At 41.3% G+C, this 18,059-nt stretch overlaps 5 protein-coding genes across 6 annotated transcripts; 2 read left to right on the forward strand and 3 right to left on the reverse strand.

Moving 5' to 3' along the window:
* Positions 1-1,365: 1,365 nt before the first annotated feature.
* Positions 1,366-13,230, forward strand: RB195_013987 (uncharacterized protein; the record flags this gene model as incomplete). Of its 2 annotated transcripts, XM_064204050.1 has the most annotated exons (8): positions 1,366-1,446; positions 2,535-2,555; positions 3,713-3,785; positions 5,046-5,116; positions 7,536-7,737; positions 7,914-8,985; positions 13,039-13,106; positions 13,184-13,230. In XM_064204050.1, the coding sequence occupies 8 exons, from the start codon at positions 1,366-1,368 to the stop codon at positions 13,228-13,230; spliced, it is 1,635 nt and encodes a 544-aa protein (XP_064059930.1). The 2 variants fall into 2 exon arrangements, with proteins under 2 accessions (XP_064059930.1, XP_064059931.1); XM_064204049.1 differs by lacking the exons at positions 1,366-1,446; positions 2,535-2,555; positions 13,039-13,106; positions 13,184-13,230 and having other exon boundaries at positions 3,719-3,785; positions 7,914-9,349.
* Positions 13,231-13,662, forward strand: RB195_013988 (uncharacterized protein; the record flags this gene model as incomplete). Its single annotated transcript, XM_064204051.1, has 1 exon — positions 13,231-13,662. The coding sequence occupies one exon, from the start codon at positions 13,231-13,233 to the stop codon at positions 13,660-13,662; it is 432 nt and encodes a 143-aa protein (XP_064059932.1).
* A 387-nt stretch (positions 13,663-14,049) lies between these two features.
* Positions 14,050-14,433, reverse strand: RB195_013989 (uncharacterized protein; the record flags this gene model as incomplete). The annotated part of the gene is made up of 1 exon (XM_064204052.1): positions 14,050-14,433. The coding sequence occupies one exon, from the start codon at positions 14,431-14,433 to the stop codon at positions 14,050-14,052; it is 384 nt and encodes a 127-aa protein (XP_064059933.1).
* A 107-nt stretch (positions 14,434-14,540) lies between these two features.
* RB195_013990 (uncharacterized protein) lies at positions 14,541-15,363 on the reverse strand (the record flags this gene model as incomplete). Its single annotated transcript, XM_064204053.1, has 3 exons — positions 14,541-14,796; positions 14,868-15,027; positions 15,291-15,363. The coding sequence occupies 3 exons, from the start codon at positions 15,361-15,363 to the stop codon at positions 14,541-14,543; spliced, it is 489 nt and encodes a 162-aa protein (XP_064059934.1).
* A 131-nt stretch (positions 15,364-15,494) lies between these two features.
* RB195_013991 (uncharacterized protein) lies at positions 15,495-16,223 on the reverse strand (the record flags this gene model as incomplete). The annotated part of the gene is made up of 1 exon (XM_064204054.1): positions 15,495-16,223. The coding sequence occupies one exon, from the start codon at positions 16,221-16,223 to the stop codon at positions 15,495-15,497; it is 729 nt and encodes a 242-aa protein (XP_064059935.1).
* Positions 16,224-18,059: the final 1,836 nt, after the last annotated feature.

The following is an 18,059-nucleotide window of genomic DNA, read 5'->3' on the forward strand; positions in this document are numbered from 1 at the left end:
TTTTTGCATTTATCCAAAACGTTTCTAGAGTTCCGCGAGCTATAATTTCGGGTTCATACGATAGGATCGGTGCAGCAATACAGAAAGGAGCATTTCCATGACATTGTCTTTACACTAGAGACAATGCATCACCTTCCTTCCCGTATAGGAATATTACACATTCTGGAGTAAGACAGACGCGATCGTACATTCTATTTCGAACTAATTGCTTCTTGAGATTTGTTGTAGATATTTCCACAATTCTCACTTGGTCCTCGACACTGCATTGACTACGAGACTAGCCCAGCCTTACTCGATTCGTCGAAAAAAAGGGCAGGCAGAAATTGATCTTATTCAAGTCAATCAATGTAGCATATTCTCGCTGCGCACCAAGACCTGGCCTGCGCGCTACATTAGCAGTGTAACCGTTAGAATTACACCTGGCCAATCGTTGATCGACCAGAACGGAAACCGGTTCATCACAGGTGAATTCATCGTGATTTGTGATAAGCCGATCCAGGGCTACCTGCTTTAACACTTCTCAATCTTGTCTCCGCAGATGCAAGAGGAAACTTCTTCCTTGGCATCGAAACCGGAACCTTTTCTTTGCAGCGTCCTCTATACAACTGGTGAAAAAATCGTACTTCAACCATGTATCATCAAGCTGAGAAGAACTAAGCGATGGTCGGGGTCGAAAGCACCGTCCCACACATCTTTAAATTTTCGGTTCTTCGTCAAGGGATGTTCCTTCCTATAACGAGTCAAGCTGTAGATTGAGAGTTGTCATTTTCCGCTGGCGCTGTTCTTCTTCTGTTAAAAAGGTCGCTCTTGCCATTGAAGCTGATGGCGCCGATGATTCCTCTCAAGCGTAAATGCAATAATGAGATTTGTCAGCCCACAAAGACGTACCGACCACTATCGTCGTCCCACCTTGGCTTCGCAGGATTTTACCATTTTCTAAACACATCGGACTGTACTTCAAGAATAATGTTTGCATACGCATCAGTTCGGACGATGACAGCTTGTTTCCCGGGTATCTTGGATATCAACGTGTTTAGCTGCTTAAAGGCAGCATACCACGAATATAAGGTGGTGCGGATTTCAGGTGGAGTATCCGTATACGGGGTCGTAGATTATGGAGAAGGAGTAGTCCCTCTCATCTCTCCCTGCATCACTGAAAACAGCCGCCTCCAGAATGCTGCTTTGTACGACATCATCTATTGCAACACTCCACCCCTTGCGCCGCCTCCGCCCTGCGATTCGTCAAAAACCAATTCGGATTCCGGGCAGTAAGAGAGCTACACGTGCAAGGGTGGCGCGCTGCAATAGAAAGCATCGTACAAAACAGCATTCAGGGGCCGGCTGCTTGCAGTGATTCAGGGAGAGATGAGGGAACCACCCCGGTCTCCATATTCTACGACCCCGTATACGGATACTCCACCCGAAATCCGTATTACCAGATTCGTGGTATGCTGCTTTCAAGGCTACTTAACTGCTACGAGTGCTTAAGATTATCACAAGACCTCCGTAGGTTCATTAGGACTTACAATTTAGTTTGTGTCCTCTGCAATCCCGCAGTACAGAGGCACCTCGAAGTAGAGCCAAATTCCCGCACCATGTTATTGTAGTTGTTTCTCACAGCTACAACTTACTACGTCCTTCTCATCAGCTTTGTCGCAATATATGATGTAGTCTTCGATGCTGATGACGGGACGTCCTCTGACGCCCGTTTCCTGCAATAGAGTAAACGGCGTATGCAGGTATCGGGGCATTCTGGACGTAGCGGCTTGTTGGAGTTTAAAGTTCTGTGAAAAAGCGTACGAGTTATATAACTTGCGCCATAAAACGGTGCAAATTTTATAACTCGTACGCTCCCGCGACGTCTACTCAGATGTCCGATTGAATTCAGTAAAAGTAGGGCAACCACGAAAAGGTAACAATTAGGTTTGTAAACGCGGCCTCAAACACAATGCAAATACCACTTATTGAAACCAACGTGCAAACCTGAGATACTTGGGCGGACCTACTGCTCTACTACTACTACTCTGTTAATCTCTCCTTTCCGTTCTTTCATAGCGCACTATCCCGTGCAAATCCCCTTGAATTTCACCCATCTCCTGTTTCTTTTTGCCGACTCTGTAGCACCTAATCTACTCGCGTTGAGTCCGCCTCAATCAAAAAAAGTTGATTCCTCAAACGAAGACGGTCGCATGCAAATGTAAAAACAGACTAAGTCACTTTGTAAATGACAGGGTATAACGTAGCGATAATCAGGGGACGTTTCAAAATTTGTAGAAGTAAACGTTGGTTAAAAGCGATGCAAGGCGCTGATTAGCTTAGACTAGCCTCTACTTATAAAGTTCAACAGCAATTAACAACATTCATGATCGCTTTGTACAACCTCACACCTTACAATGAGTAGAATAAATAAAATTGTAAACGATCTTAGGATCCATATCAAGTTGTGCTCAAAGTCGGCTGCTTTTTACCTTCGCTCGGTGTGAACCATTTATAATCTCATGCTAGACTGAACGGTTCGATGGAAACTTACTGAGTTGGTCTTTCCATGCAAAAAGGTGTGTTGTCTTTTTTACATGATCTCGATTACTGAGAAAAAGTTTTGTTTTTGTGTGCATCGCCAGGAAGGAAAAGGGTCAGGGAGACGATAAATCCCAATTCTGCCCAACACATTTAAATTTGTATTTTTCCATGATGAATGTGTAGAAAATCAGCATGTTAGTCCTCAAGTGAAGGATATACCCTGGAGGTCTCTGTCCAAAGTAATTGGGGTTTTGCCTCCATGTTGCGTTAGCACTCCTACGCAACTTCAAGGAAATGGCTATCTCAAGGTGCTTCTCTTGATGTGTTTTTTTTTTGAAGGCATGCTTAGTATGAGACTATATAAACTGGATCCTTAGAGCATGCACTCCATTGCGGTTAACTGCTTTATCAATGAATCCGATGTTTCCAAGTAACGCTATTCGTTGTTATTTTCCAACTAACGAAAGGGTGACTTTTCTCTGTACGTACATGAGTACAGTCACATGCACGCAGTCGTTTTGCTTGTTTGAAACAGATACGCAAAAATACGCTTAGGCCTGGTTACAATGTCGTCGAACATTCAGTCGTCCCAAACCAATCTTCGGAGTTGAAAATTCCGTCTCATGATGTACGTTTCATTGACCTGCGCAATGGTACTGGAGCCTCCATTTTTGGGCGTGTTATCATTCTCCGTGAGTGATTCTACGATGGTGTCCCGGAACAACATATTCCATTCTAAAGGAATGCCCGGCTAAACTGGTGCTATTTACGCATGTTTCGACGGTTCCTCCTTATCACTGACGAGGAGAATAAACGTTAGGAACAACAATTATCGAGAACAGCTCAACTTTTTTAAGAACGTAGTCAAAGTTCATGAGGTATCCAATCTCGACCATAATATCTGCTCGTTGTAGGTAATCACTAAAGTCTTTCAATCCTTTTCAGTCGGAGGTGTCGGATAAGTTGAAAGCAACCTTGAGAGTAGTAATATTAATTCAGTTAAAAAATAAAGTGAATGGCTTTTCGAATTCCAAGTTTTTCAAGTACACGCATGCCACGCAGCAGAGATAGTTGTATGTTTTCTTCACATTTTGAACAACGCATAGTGTCGTTACCTCCGCTTCATCGACATACTCAAACAGTGTTGGGATGATACTTACAGTACTCATGGTAATATAAATAATATTTGCAGAATTTCATGCTATTTGTCATGGTTCTATTAGCTCATTTCTTCCTTATCGCTTCTGTGATTGTATGTCTAGGAGGTAAATCTACATCTCTTCATTTTCTTTTCAGAATTCTCTTGCTATTATGACGTTATATACAACCAGTCTGAACGTCCGACTAAAGCCGGACTTCAGACTTTTTGTGATATTCGCTTCGCTCCCCTTCACTGCACTGATTAACAAAAATTAATACCAGTGTCATTTCCTGTGCAATTGGACTTGTGTATGTCTAACAATCTTTCTTCATCTTTCTATCATAAATAAAGGCAAAAGATTTCGTAGTGTTGTTTTTAAACGCGTCAGTTTTACATTCGGAGAACATTCAAACTACAGCTTCAATCACTCTTTACCAATATATTATAGACAAAATTTAAAAGCATTACTCGAAATGTGTTTTCCTCCTGCTCTCCCCCCCCCCTCCCCCAACAGTTATCAAAGAATGATGTTTTAACTTAAAATGACGTCAAAGACATCATCCTACAGATATAATCGGGTCAAAACGACATGAACACGGACATTTGCGCAAGCGGCTGCGCTCAAAGCGGAACGGTGGAGCGTAGCGGTTGGGATCGTGTAAGGATCCACGCTACCGCCACACACCTCTGCTGTTCGCCATGGTCCCACCTCGATTCCAACCGCTGTCTCCACCGCACCGCTTCCGAGCGCGGCCGCTTGCGTAACGGTCCGTGTTTCAAGTCGTATTGACCCAACTATATAAAGATAACGTTCTACGTCAGATCATGTAAACTGCTCGCTACCATTTAAGCACCCGTTTGCATGCGTGTTTCCACTTTCTGAGTAAGAGATGTTACCAAGTTGAGGCGAACGTGGAAGGAAATAGATGCACGAAGGAGTCATAAAGGTAAAATCAACGCGCGCAGTGACCGAAGTGGATGAAACAGCTGCAAAGTCTCATTTACCTTTTGCGATATATATATAATATATACATATAATATATATATATAGTATATGTATATATATATATATATATATATATATATATATATATATGCGTGACAGACTAAGTCCGTTATTTTCCTTTTCGAAAAAACAGGCTGTTGCTGAGTGGTGTCAGTGCTCATCTTGTCCGATTTCACTTGCTTGAGTCATGTGCTCAATGTCCTTGATAAAAAAAAGGTGTATATTCTAATCTGCTTTCATCAAAAACATGACAAATACTCTATTTTCCGATCACAACTTTCAATAGCGACGCAACACAATAATGATAGGCTCTTATTTTGGAATTACAACAGAAAAAATATTCTTACCCTGTTATAATACCTTGAAAATTTCCCTTAGGTCATCGCGATCAAGAACCATCGAGTGGTGAATTTTCTGCTGAAAGTTGTTCTTCGAGCTCATTGTCAGAAGTGAGTGGTGTATTGCATTATGAGAGGTAACTCAAAATTTTTCTTCAAACCCTTTTTATGAAGAAATACTCCACTTGTTCATTCCTCGTCAATATTTATCAAGATGAAGGCAGAAACCATTGAGAATTTTCGTCTTACTGCTCAAAGTTCTAGTCGCTGAACTTTTCAACAAGTCATCTCCTCTCTACAGCAGCAATGGAGGTCGTTGAAAAGCAGTCTCAATGATTTCTCGAGTAATGACAATTTGTCATAAACAGCTTGAAAATCAGCGGCAGTAAAATAAAAAATGCTTCCACTTGCATAGGGATAGACGACAAAGTATTTGGCATTAGTGAATCCGCTTTGGATGTTAAATACGTTCAAATTCAAATTGTTGGAGGGTTACGAGCGGCTTGATGATTGGCGCACTTTATTTTACACATTTATTTTACACACATGTACATACATGTGTAACAAAATATGTGACAGAAATATCATGGTAAAATAGAGAGTCAAAATATTATAAATATAAATAATAGTAAAAAAAATAGGTGCAAAAAGTAAAGTGTCGGACTAAATATGCGTTGCCTAGAGGTACATTATTCAGTGGAGAGGCTACCTGCTACTACGGCAACATACTTCATCTGCCAGATCCAAGCGAACCATAGTCTGCTTTCCTCTTCTATGATTGCGGATTCGTCGTTCATGCCAAAATCCCACGTACTAAAGCGTACACACCGAAACACTGTCCTTATTCAGTGCTCCTCTTCGACGAAGTGACTTCTATAGTCGGGTCAAAATGACATGAATCACGAGTGTAGTTGCGGTGCATTTGGGTTCGCGCTCGAAGGAGGCAGCAGTTGGAACCGGGTTGGAACCGTCGGAAACTGCAGCGGTGGATAGTGCCAGCAAAGGTTTCTACACGCTCCACCGAAGCACCTTGAGAGAAGCCGCGTACGCTATGCGTTATGTCGTTTTGACCCTACTATACTTCTCTTCGACACCGCCGGTATTTGAAAATAATGGGGCTTTCCTCTTTTCCAACTTCTAACTCAAAATAAATTGATATTATTCTCATATCGTTGAAGTCATGAATCCAACATCAGATTAGAAAAACAGCTAGCTACACCTTAAACAAATGAGTGTGAACTTCTTCTTGTCGTCTTTGCTAGTGGAAAGCAAAATCGCGTAAGCGTAAATTTGGGGACATAACATTGCAGTATTAAAGATATTGTTCCACAACCATGAGACGATTTCCTACATACATTTAGTTCTACATTGTTTTTCCATCAATGGCGTTTCTTACTTCAATTCGTCACCAATTTTGCCTCTTCGGACAAATCTCGAGATTTTGAGACTATCATACAACACGACCAGAATTCTGCGTTCAGAGTTTCATACCAGAACAAGGAAGACTATTTCAGTGGTGGATTGATAATTCTGATGTAGATGCAGTCTGGAAAGCACAATATTTCTAAATGAGCGACAAGTATACGCACAAAAAGTGAAAGAAGCAAAGGTTCTTTGACTCACACTGTGACCATAAGTCATAGTGGCATGATATGAAGGGCAACTGTACACTTTGAACCTTAAAATTGGCTGAAATTTCTCGGATGTCCATAAATAGAAGATGCAAATAGGTATAGACAAAAAACTTGATAATGGTCAGCTGTGACTGCCACTGATGATCTGAATTTGAAAAATCTGAAATGAAACTAAGATGGTAATCATATTGTAAATTTGTACATCTCTCACTTATCTAGTGCTTTTAAGTCCCATACTGCTCAGTTGATCGTGAAAGATAAATTAAGAAAAAAAAATGAGATGAGGAGGTCTTAGTCGAACACATACTGTATTAGAAGTGCCAGCTACTCGTTTCATTGCTAATAACGACAAGGACGAAGGTGAAACGCCTTGGGATGTGCAACGCATTCTTCAGTAGAGTCAAAACAACATGAAGTGCGGCGCAGAGAAGCGGTTAGAAGTGCACTAGAACCTTTGCTGGCACCACTCATCCATAGAGTTTGCGATCCCACCTTGGTTCCAACCGCGCCTCACGTCATTTTGGCACCACTATACGTCAATCCAGTATTGTAGATGTTCATAAACGCATTTGCCATCTTCACGGCAAGCACAAACCGACAAAGTATTGTCGATTTGTGCTTCAAGTCAATTTTTCTATCCAGTCAATTTTCTTATTCTTCCAAGCAAGGTTGGTCTCAATTTAACGTCGAGAATGGAAGGCTTTTCCTTCTTGGGTGGTTCCAAACAAACAAATAACCAATCACCAACCCATCTGCGATAAGGTATCTTCCAGCCTTCAGAGATAAAACGACCTAAATAACGCCGTGCAAGGCCTTCAAATCTCTACCGTGACTGGAACAAAAGTTCTAGAGAAGAAAAGTTCTCATTACAGCATTTCGATTGCAAACCATTTTAGGACAAGTCTACGCGAAAGGTGGCAGGAGACTCTACCGCGAGGGGACGTAGAGAAAGAGTAAAACATAAAAAGCGAGGAAGAGGGAGTAAAGCGAAAAAGTCGCACCATTCCCTGAAACGTGAAAAACGAAATGGTGGGAAGAAAAGTATAACTAAGAAACAAAACGTAAAAGAAGAGCAGTTGAAGGAAAAAGAGAGTGAAGGTACGTTCTTTAGTATATTCTAGTCGTACTCTACATATTTCAAATAGAAGCTCCTGTTCTTATACCTAGCCTGGGATACATGAAGTATGGTAGGTCAGAATGCTGGTTCGGAAATTCTAAGGTTCACCATTTGCAACAATAAGTCGCAACTTTTTCTAAAGAATGGTTGTTTATAGATTCTTCTTCACCAGAAGACATCTATGCCGAAGACACCATAAATGAATGCAAGAGTGAGTGGGGAAAAGAGATGCCATACATTAAGGCTAGTGGTAAGCAATTGGGTCTGAAGCAAGGAAAGAAATCACGCGATTACCTCCCTCTTGCACTTGATGACACGCCTTCATCACCCAATGGTCTCGACCCAGCATGTGAACAGAAAAAAGACATACCATCATCTTCGGACATTTTCAATCTTTCGCGGGAACAGAAAACTCAAACGTTGCCGATAGAGTACGATGAAAAGGAAAAAATAAAAAGCAAGAATGTTACAGAAAAAACGACTAGAAAAGATCAGTGTGCTTTTCATAGTGCAGAAAAGCTTCAAAAGGAGAGTGAAATGTATGTAGAACAGAAAACTCAGCGCTGTAACAGCGAGAAACGCAAGGAAGTGGGGCAATTCTCACAACATTACCTCCATACTCCTGTGCTCAAGCTTCCGAGGCAGAAGTTAATGGGGTGTACACATACTACTGACAACAAACCCCCAAGCAAATTTTCTTCCAAGATATGCCCTGGAACGTCTCTGCATGGAAAGAACCTCCAAGGATCCTCTGAAAATTTGGAGCTAGGTTTTTTTAATGCAGGATCCAAGGAGAAACTTACATCCTCATCATCCCAAGGAGTACAGTCCAGAGAATCCATGAAAAACCTTGCACTGAAGCAGAGATCAAAAACATTCTCGAACGAAAGGATTAGAAACAGTTTTGCGGAAAATAAGGTCCCACTCTGCAACGAAGCAACTCAGAGAAGTCTTGAGGGCGGAGATATCATGCGCCATGATTTTATGCGAGGCGGAAAAGTTCAATCTAAAGAGTCTTTGCGATCAACAAATGATTTATTAGGGCAGAATTATAAACCTAAACGAGTATTGCCAGAGAGAAATCGTGTTATGCAGAGTCAAGATGTTATCTCTTCAGACTCGGCTGAATCGCGTAAGCAAAGCAAAGATAAATTTCAGTCAGATGAAGGTTACAAGTTTAAGTCCGTTTCATCGGAAAGTAAAGTGATAGGACAATCTAGCGAAGACGAGTTCTTAAAGAACTCAAAGCATAAGACCATATCCAACATTAGAAAAGTGTCGTCTCTTCGCAGTCGTCTTTTACCACTGAATACTCTCGTCAGAAGCCGTGAAGTTATCCACGGCGAGACCGCGAAAAAAAAAGATCCAACAGGAAGGCATTTAAAAAGGCACACAGGAAAGGCAGACAACGTAAGATCTAAAAACAAACCAAATAAAGTTTCACGCAAGAAGACTAAGCTATTTCCACAGCCGATCAAACGCACATCGAAAAAAGTGAAGTCCACATCTGAAGAAAGCAAAGATTCACAAACTAATGCTAAACATTCGTTAAGAAAAAAAGTTACCCCTCACAAAAAACGATCAAAAAATTGAGGATCGAGTGAATTTTACAAGAACTGCCTCTCTACGTGATAAGTGGTCCAATTTCAGCACAAAAAAATTCACAAGAGATCTCCCGCGTTCTTATTTTACAGTAATCAACTCATTACACCTGTAATTTTATACATGCATGATCAAAAAATGAAAACATATGTGAGGATTTTTGTTGAGAATAAAATCATTTTGTGATGGTCTTTGCAACAATTATGTGGAAGGTGATGAATGTTACTTAAAGAGTCAAATTTACAAACAATTATTGGTGATTATGAACGGTTAAATTCAAGAATAATCATATCTTAAAGACTTTTTCTGGGCTCACTTCGCTCAAATCAATAAAAATTCAAAAGTGCGTCTCCTTCAGATTTCTGCCATAGAATTGAAGTCTGCCTCTTTAAAAAAAACGCTCTTATCGCTTTTTTTGCGAAAATATGTGCTTTACACAATTGAAAAACTCCGCATTTTTCTTTCTAGAAGTGTCAGTCCTACGTTTAGAGAAAATTCAAACTCAATTTAGGATTTATGTTTTGATTAAAACTCCACAATTTGAAAACATTGTTCGAAGTACTAGTTTTCTTTTTCTCGACAATTAACAGAGAATGTGACAACGTGAAATGAGGTGAATTTCATCATCACTGTAACAAAGTTAAAGGGTTCTACGTCAGATCAGGTATTTCTATTAGCCATATGACTTTGAAAGCGTAGGCGCCTGCTAGCGAATACAGTTCGCATAGGCCGTTCATAAGAGTTCATATATGGGATTAAAGACTTCCGTATTTTCCCAAGATAAGGTCACAATGAGGTGGGTATTGTCTAGTCGACTATAGGTTCCGCTGCCTGCACGATCGATCGGAAGTTCGAATCCGCCCCAGTGCTCACAATGCTTTCCATTCCCCCAGGGTCTATAAATTGGTACCGAACTTGTCTGGGAGGATAAAATCACTTGCTTGGCACATCGGCTTGCCCTCGCAGGCCATTTTATGGGCCAGTTACACGTTCGTAACCTCAAGTGATTCTGAATTGAAGAGAACGTGGCGCATTCCAAGCGGATTGATTAACGCCAGACACTTCATCCAGTTACCAATGGTGTTGCAACTCCGCTTACTCGCATGTATGGTGATGTCACTGCATAGAGGATATAAGCATAAAGATAGTTTTCTCTTTCTGCAACGTTTTTGCCGCTGCAATCGTTTACACTTAAAGGCATCGCTCCACGAATCTGAGGTGGTGCAGATTTCAGGTGGAGTATTTGTATACGGGATGGGAGACTATGGAGAGGGGGGTGATTCCGTCCATTTCTCCCTAATTGCCGTAATAAACGCCCCGGAAGATGCGACGCCGCACAAGACTGGCGCGCTCCAGTCGAACTCCTTGTAGGAAATAGTGCGCCAGAACGCCTGAAGCCGTATCTTCCGGACCGTTTTTTACAACAATTAGGAAGAAATGAACGGAATCACCCCCCTCTCCATAGTCTCCCATCCCGTATACGAATACTCCACTTGAAATCTGCACCACCTCAGATTCGTGATGTGATGCCTTTAACTGCTACAAAATGCCTGTCGTTTCGAGCTTTCATGCTTTCGAAAAAACCATACGCAACCATATTTTCCTCCTGTTGGAGCGAGTAGGCGGTATTTCTCATTGCAAGGTGTACAGAAGTGAGGCAGATCCTTCATATCAAACTGGAGATCCACTTCTACTGCACAGCCTTCTACTTCGAGGGTACAGCAGGTACAGTGATCATAAATGCAAAGATACACAGTAGCTTTGTGCGACCAACCTCATTTTGGAATGCTTCAAACATCATCAAGGTTACAGGAAGTGGATGGATGTGTTCTATGTCTGTTCATACCAAAAAAAAAGATCTCATTACAAGCGAATTTGATCCCATGCATGTCTTTGTAGGAAAGTTTTTTTTTAAGAATTGAAACCAAAAAAAAACAGCTGTAAATTACTTTACCTGGGGTAAATCCGTTTGTTCAGATAACATTCATCATAAACGTGCGGTTTTCTCAACTAGGAAAGACGAAATTTTCAAGGAGTATTTGAGTGAATAACAACCTTTTTCCCAATCTCTAGTATTATATTCTTTAGCATTAGTAACAAACAGCTATAGACGCAAGCATAGTACAATACTCTGCATGAACATTGAAAAACCGACGGCGAGTGACGGTGCGGCACCGTCGGCCACTCACCGGCCGTCGGCTTGCTCATAACTGCTCATAAAATGGAAACTTCAGGACAACTTATATATCATTAGATTCCTCTCTTTGAGATCTATGGAAAAAGCGACATATTCTTAAGAAAGGAGCAAAATGACACCAAATATGCGCCAAAAAGCAATAACTGGAACCTAACATAGCCTAAGGTTATAGTTGAAAAAGTTAGCTTAGTTTTTTTTTATAGTGTTCAGAGACTCAAACTTTCACATTTGATCAGAACAGCAAGAAATTGTTGTAGGCAAGTACATGAAACTGTTGATTTGTTATTTTTTAGTCATTTGTGCGTCATTTTTAGTCGTTTTAATTGTTGTATAAAATAGCGGTTCATCCTTACTTTGAACGTTTGTTGCATGGAAGGAAGTTGTCAAAACAGCCTATAAAATCGCGGTTGAGCACAACTGTTTCTGAATTTTGTGAGATTTGTATTGCATATAGACAGACGAACCCCGCTCGTACACTAGAGTATCGCAAATTTTGAAAGTCCCACTTTTCTCGTTAATCACCAGAAAAGAGTTCAAATTGAAAGAATCTAAGCACAACTCTTATAACAGATAATGCGCATTAGTTTGTAGGGTCTGTTTTTCTCTGAATAGATTTTCTCGCTCTATTATAACACCTTTTTTTCATATCATTCCATAGAAAGGAAGAGTATGAAACTTACAATTAAATTTTATGCAACTATTTCAATACTATGCTCCTTGATTTACAAAAAATCGAGTTCGCCACAGAACTTAGAGAAACAAAAATATGCGACGTCTATATAAATGTTGCCTTTTCAACATTGTAGTTGCCAATGGTGCAATAGGCCAGCCTTGGTTGAGGTGCGAAAATACCGCGAAGCCTGATAGAAAAAAATCTCGAATAGCTTTGGAAACGATATCATTCAACTCTAAGTTCTGTGGCGAACTCGATTTTTTGTGAATCAAGGAGCATAGTATTGAAATAGTTGCATAAAATTTAATAGTAAGCTTCATACTCTTCCTTTCTATGAAATGTTATGAAAAGGTGTTATAATAGAGCGAGAAAATCTATTCAGAGGAAAAGAAACCCTATAAACTAATGCGCATTATCTGTTTTGTATACCATGTTTGTTACTACTGTTTGTTTCTTTAGCTGTTTGTTACTAATACCGTTTGCTTGATCGATGCAGCACCATTTAGTTTTGCATCTCGAAACGACTAAATTGGCTCAGTGATTAACTTTACATTTTCTTTCAACCGCTTACATGATTATAAAGCTGGAGAGGCTCGAAAGAAACATTGATAGTACATTCTGATTACAGCGACGAGTTGTCTTTATTGTGAATCGATTACCGTTAAGTTCTTATCAAGCCTGTACAATTTGTTTTTTGGAAATTCGTGTTGCAATGAAAAAAAGAGAGCTTTGCTTGTTATCCTGTTTTTTACACACTGGAAGATCTCCTGATACACACTGATATGTCGCAATATTGTTGATCAACTTCAGTAATGTTTATTCTCCACTCGTTTTCTTCCTAACCACTTGTGGCCTGATCCGCTCCCGTGTAGGAACTGGTGATTACCTTTACAGTTTAAAATTTACGTCTTTATTAACAGAAGAAAAGGCCAAAGCAAGCATATTAAGTTTTTAGAGTTCGGAGCAGGACACTACTCGCGAAGAACTTTTAATGACACTTAGATGAATAGCTCAAATCAGAAACAGACAGATTCTTATGAAGAAACGCAAAGCGATTCGTCAATTTGGGCATCGGAGCGAGAATGGCATCCATTCGATTCAGGAGACGAAGGCGATATCGATTCTTATTCCGCGACAGCTTCACTCCGAAGCGAAGATTTTGAAATTTGTTCTCCAGTAGTTGTCGATCAGAGTCCTGTGACGGGTGAAGAACCAGATCGAATTGTTTACATCAATGCTCGAAAACAATCATGTAGAAAAACCGTAGAGTGGGCAAAATCTGTCAGGAGGGTACATGCTACAAGAGAAAGAACAACGAAAACCTCTTCTGAAAGCACCTCTAGCTGCAAATCACAAAGTGATAATACGAAGGTTTGTCAGAGCACTAATCAAGAATTAATCATTAATTTCGTCATATTTATGGGACCAGATTAGGCATCCTTAACGCCATTACATTTGCTTTTTCCACTTCTCTGATATAATGCACTTTTGGGGTTAGGAGTGGAAGGAAAAGGAAGGTGATGAGACGATATAGAGAAAAAAAGAGTCAAATTCTCTCAGATTTTGAGTAGCTGCGTTATATAGTCAAGTCCTCAGGGACCAGCTTTACAGGATTGGGTGTTTCTTATAACGTCTGATCACTTCTATCATCTGTATCAGCTGTGCTCCCTTTCTTCATCGATTTGCTCGAGCGGGCACCAGTAATACTTTCATTTGTCCCGATCGCGAGCAGGTTTTGCCCAGTGGCATCTCTTCTTGCGGGGGACTCGAAGAGCAACGCATTTTTCCTTAAACATTGAAGAAAATTGTCGTTGAAACTCATCACGTCTCCGGCCCAACCAATTTTGCTTTGCTTAGCATATGCGGCGGCGTCTCTGATCTTCGATTAGTGATGTAGGAGTGAATTCGAATCCTTTCTTTCCCTTGGGTAAAGCGGGTTACTACTCGCATCACCTTTTCAGTTCCGCGTTCTATGACGCTGATCGCATTTTCCTCCTGCTTGCGAAACCCACGTTTTCGATGCGTAGGCCAAAGCAGAAAGATGTTGCTCAATAGATGAGCACAGAGCCAGATGTTCTTAGTCCCCTTCACTACATCCTCGATGCTCTTAAATGTCCCCAAGCCATTCGTTTCCTTCTGCCCAGCTCGGAGGTCAGGTCGTTCATCATCTTGATTTCCCGACCTAGATCTACAAAGCTGGAGCATTCGGATATGTTCGTTCCGTTGAGCGTGAATGGGGCATCAGAAACCCATCTGTTCCTCACAAACATCGTCTTGTCTAGATTCAGCTGAAGACCGATCCTTCTACACATTTAAGAAAATTCCGCCAGCATCCGTTCCGCCTGATTGATGCTTGTTGTTATAAGAACGATGTCATCAGCGAAACGAAGATAGTGTAAATGCCGCCTGTTAACTTTCACTCCCATGTCATCCCATTCCATTCCTCGCATCAAGTTCTCGAGAGCGGCACTGAATATTTTGGGTGAAATTGTGTCACTCTGACAAAGCCCTCTCTTCACGTCGATTATGACATCATTGTCGAATGGGGAACTTTTGGTCGTGGAGTTGCTAAACAACTCACAAAATATCTTTGTGTATGGAGTAGGGGCGCCTTGGTTGACCTGAACCCTCTTCGAAACCTTGGTTGCTCGCATGACAGTTCTCCCTTCTTATACAACAGCACCGTCTTGCTGGGTTTCAATTGCTTATGAACCTTGAATTCTGACAAATAACGAGTGAAGAGCCTCGCCAGTGTGTTGATGTGGACTGGCGGTAGGTACTTCAGATGTCTAGATTCAGCTGAATTCAGGTTTGATTACGTCGAGACCGGGTGAAGTACGATTCTTTACCGACATGACGGGATGTCGGACTTCCTGAAGAAGGACCTCTGGAATGACATATCCATCTTTTCTCAGATGCTGAGGAGGCAGATGGACATGGCTATCAAAGAGATCTGAGTAGGAGCCATAGATGGTCCTCTTCATTACATTTCTCGATGCAGTGTTTGTTCCATTTGGGTTCAGAAGAGCAGTCATCTTCGTTTTGCGGTTGGAGGAACTGACCTATGGAAATGGCCTCTTCCATACCCCTTCTCGATGCTGCAGTTCTTCCATCTGGGGTTCGCAGAGCAGTCATTGTTGTTTCACAATTGGCGATGTTCGGCGTAGCGAATGCTCTATCCCGCCTCTGCAAAATAGCCAGCCAACATACCTGCCCTTCTCTCTTTAAGGTCTTCCTTTATTGCCTCTCTGCAAAGCCTTGCGAGCTCAGACGTGAGTTCTTGGTTGCCTGCAGCTGGTGTAGCTCCACGCTGACGTATCACCTCTAGAGTTTTTGGAGACAGGCGTCTCTTGGTGGTTTGAAACTCTTCGCTTTCCTCGTCGGTTACAGTAGCGAAGATGTTCTACAAGTCGTTCATATTCGTCAATGTTGCCCATGTCGGTATCTTTCCAGAAGCCGACTAACGAAGCGAAGAGCTTACAGTCGATTATGCTTCTGGAAGATCGTTTTTCGAATTTCGCGGTTTTTCCTCCTTTCCTTGTGAAAGAAAATCTTCCTCGAATAAGACGATGGTCCGATCCGGTATAAAACTTTGGTACAACAGCGACAACCGTGAGGAAAACTTTTACTGACGATGATGTGGTAAATTTCATTATGTCTCCATTAGGAGATTCCCACATCCAGCGTGTAGAGGAGGGCTTTTGAAATTGCGAGTTCCCATGGATGGTCTTAGTCGGCATCATGAACTCGGAAAGCCTCTCTCCCGGCCCATTCCATTGAAAGCCGTGGGTTCCGATGTGAAATTCTCCAGGCGTTCTTCTAGGACCAATTTTGACGTTAAAATCACAGATTATGACCTTGTAGAAGGTATCATCTTCTCTGTAGAACTTCTCCAGGTTCATGTAGAAAGCTTCGACTTCTTCTTCATTGTAGCTTGATGTTGGGGCGTAAACGACGAAGATTGTTAAAGCTGGCGTTGAACCACATATTCTCATTCGTAAACGCTTCGGGTTGTAAGCTGTTCGAGAAGTCGACGTTTTTAGCTATATTCGTGCTGACGGGGACAGCAACTCCAGCAATTCCTCTACATTCGCATGTTTGCAAGCGTACGTGGGTTATAAGAACAGGTCGTCATCCTATTCTTTTTCCGTTTCGGTAGCTTACATGATTCCTGCAACCTAGTTTTTCCTGGCGCTGCCGTACCAGGCTTCCCTCTCAGGAAACTCTTTTCCATAACTGTGTTTTGCACAAAAATTTAAAACCCATGGACAGGTTGCAAGCCTCAAATAAGATGACTTTTTGAAAGAACGTTGCATTCTTCCAAAAGTGGAGCTTATTTGTTAGAGGCGACTCCAAACCGCCCGTCTCCCTTGCAGCTCCCAGTCACCTGAATGCACGCTTTTGGCCAGACCGACATGCAGTGAACCGATTCTGGTAGGACTCTATCCCTGAGTGGGACAGTGTGATCTTATGAGCCGATCCTGCCACAACAAAAACACTGAGTCGGAGTCCATCCCCTCAATCCACCTGCATCTCTGGGCATTTACAAGGTCGCTCTTGGTCCGCCATTAGTCCCCTATCCACCACATGGGGACGCGCGAAGTAGCCTCCCGGCTGCGAGCCCAGCTAATGAGGGAGATCAGTGGATGACATGCGATAATGCAGAGTATAGGCTCCACCATTTGAGCTCAGTGCAATTGAATAACCACAGGTATGATGGTCTACCATATGATGCAGGTGCAATTATCAGACTACAACAGTCATGTTTTATCACTCCAACGCTTCCTCGCACTGGTTGTCGAATTTTCTTGCATCACAGCCGGACATAAGTGACAGAACAAGCGCGTTACTATATAGCATGATATGAGTCGATATGAGATGGCACGATATGACATTTCTAGAGATATAGAGCAGATACAGAAATAGAGGTTCACATGCATGGCTCAAACCCACTTTCTAATATATATGTATATAATGACATGCTATATAATAACGCGCTTACTCCGTGTGTGTATATATGTATGTGTGCCACGAAAATACTCTACCAAAGATGAAAACTGTCCCATCAGCGAGGACCGAATCAGCGCCAATCGCTTGACAGGTGAGCATTCTACCATCGTACTGCTGTTAAGGGATATAATAAGGCATCTGATACACTTAATAGAGCAGGTTACTTTTCGTTATATATTGGAGAGGACATATAATACTTCACGACTATGTTCACCTCCAATTCTACGAAGCAGTAAAACTGATAAGTCCTTCAAATATACAAGTAGATTGAAACTTCTTTTTAGGGCATTCACAAATCGCAAACTTATCGCATTCTCTTTTTGAATATTTTCTTCTGAGATTTCCTAATAGTTTTTTATCATCAATAAAAAAGTATCGAAAATCACAATTTCTTAGCTTTTTCTCGCAGAATTGAAAAGCCAAGAAGTTGTGATTTATGATAGCCATTGCCTTTTCTGATGAGCTTCATTGATATAATCTATTAAACAATTACGTTTTCAAAATTTTGTTGCAAAGAAAATATGTGATGTTCTAGAGTTAAACTTGAACACGAGAAAAACATCAAACGTGAAAGTTTGTTATACATTCGATCTCAGCATTCCATTGGATCCTTGTTCCTTTTCTCATTTTGAAAAAAACATCTTTCTTAGCATTTGCAGCAACAAGCAAAAGAACAAAGAATTCTTTTGTTTCGTTGGTAATTTTCCCGTGGGTATTAACTTCACTACTTCGTTTCGCGCGTGTTTATGTGCTTTTTGTTACAAATTACAAACCTCCAGGTTTTTTATGTTGTTGCGAGAAAAAGTATGTAAACTGAAGCT

Source organism: Necator americanus, chromosome V, assembly GCF_031761385.1.
Source record: "Necator americanus strain Aroian chromosome V, whole genome shotgun sequence".
In the NCBI taxonomy this organism is placed as follows: Eukaryota; Metazoa; Nematoda; class Chromadorea; order Rhabditida; family Ancylostomatidae; genus Necator; species Necator americanus.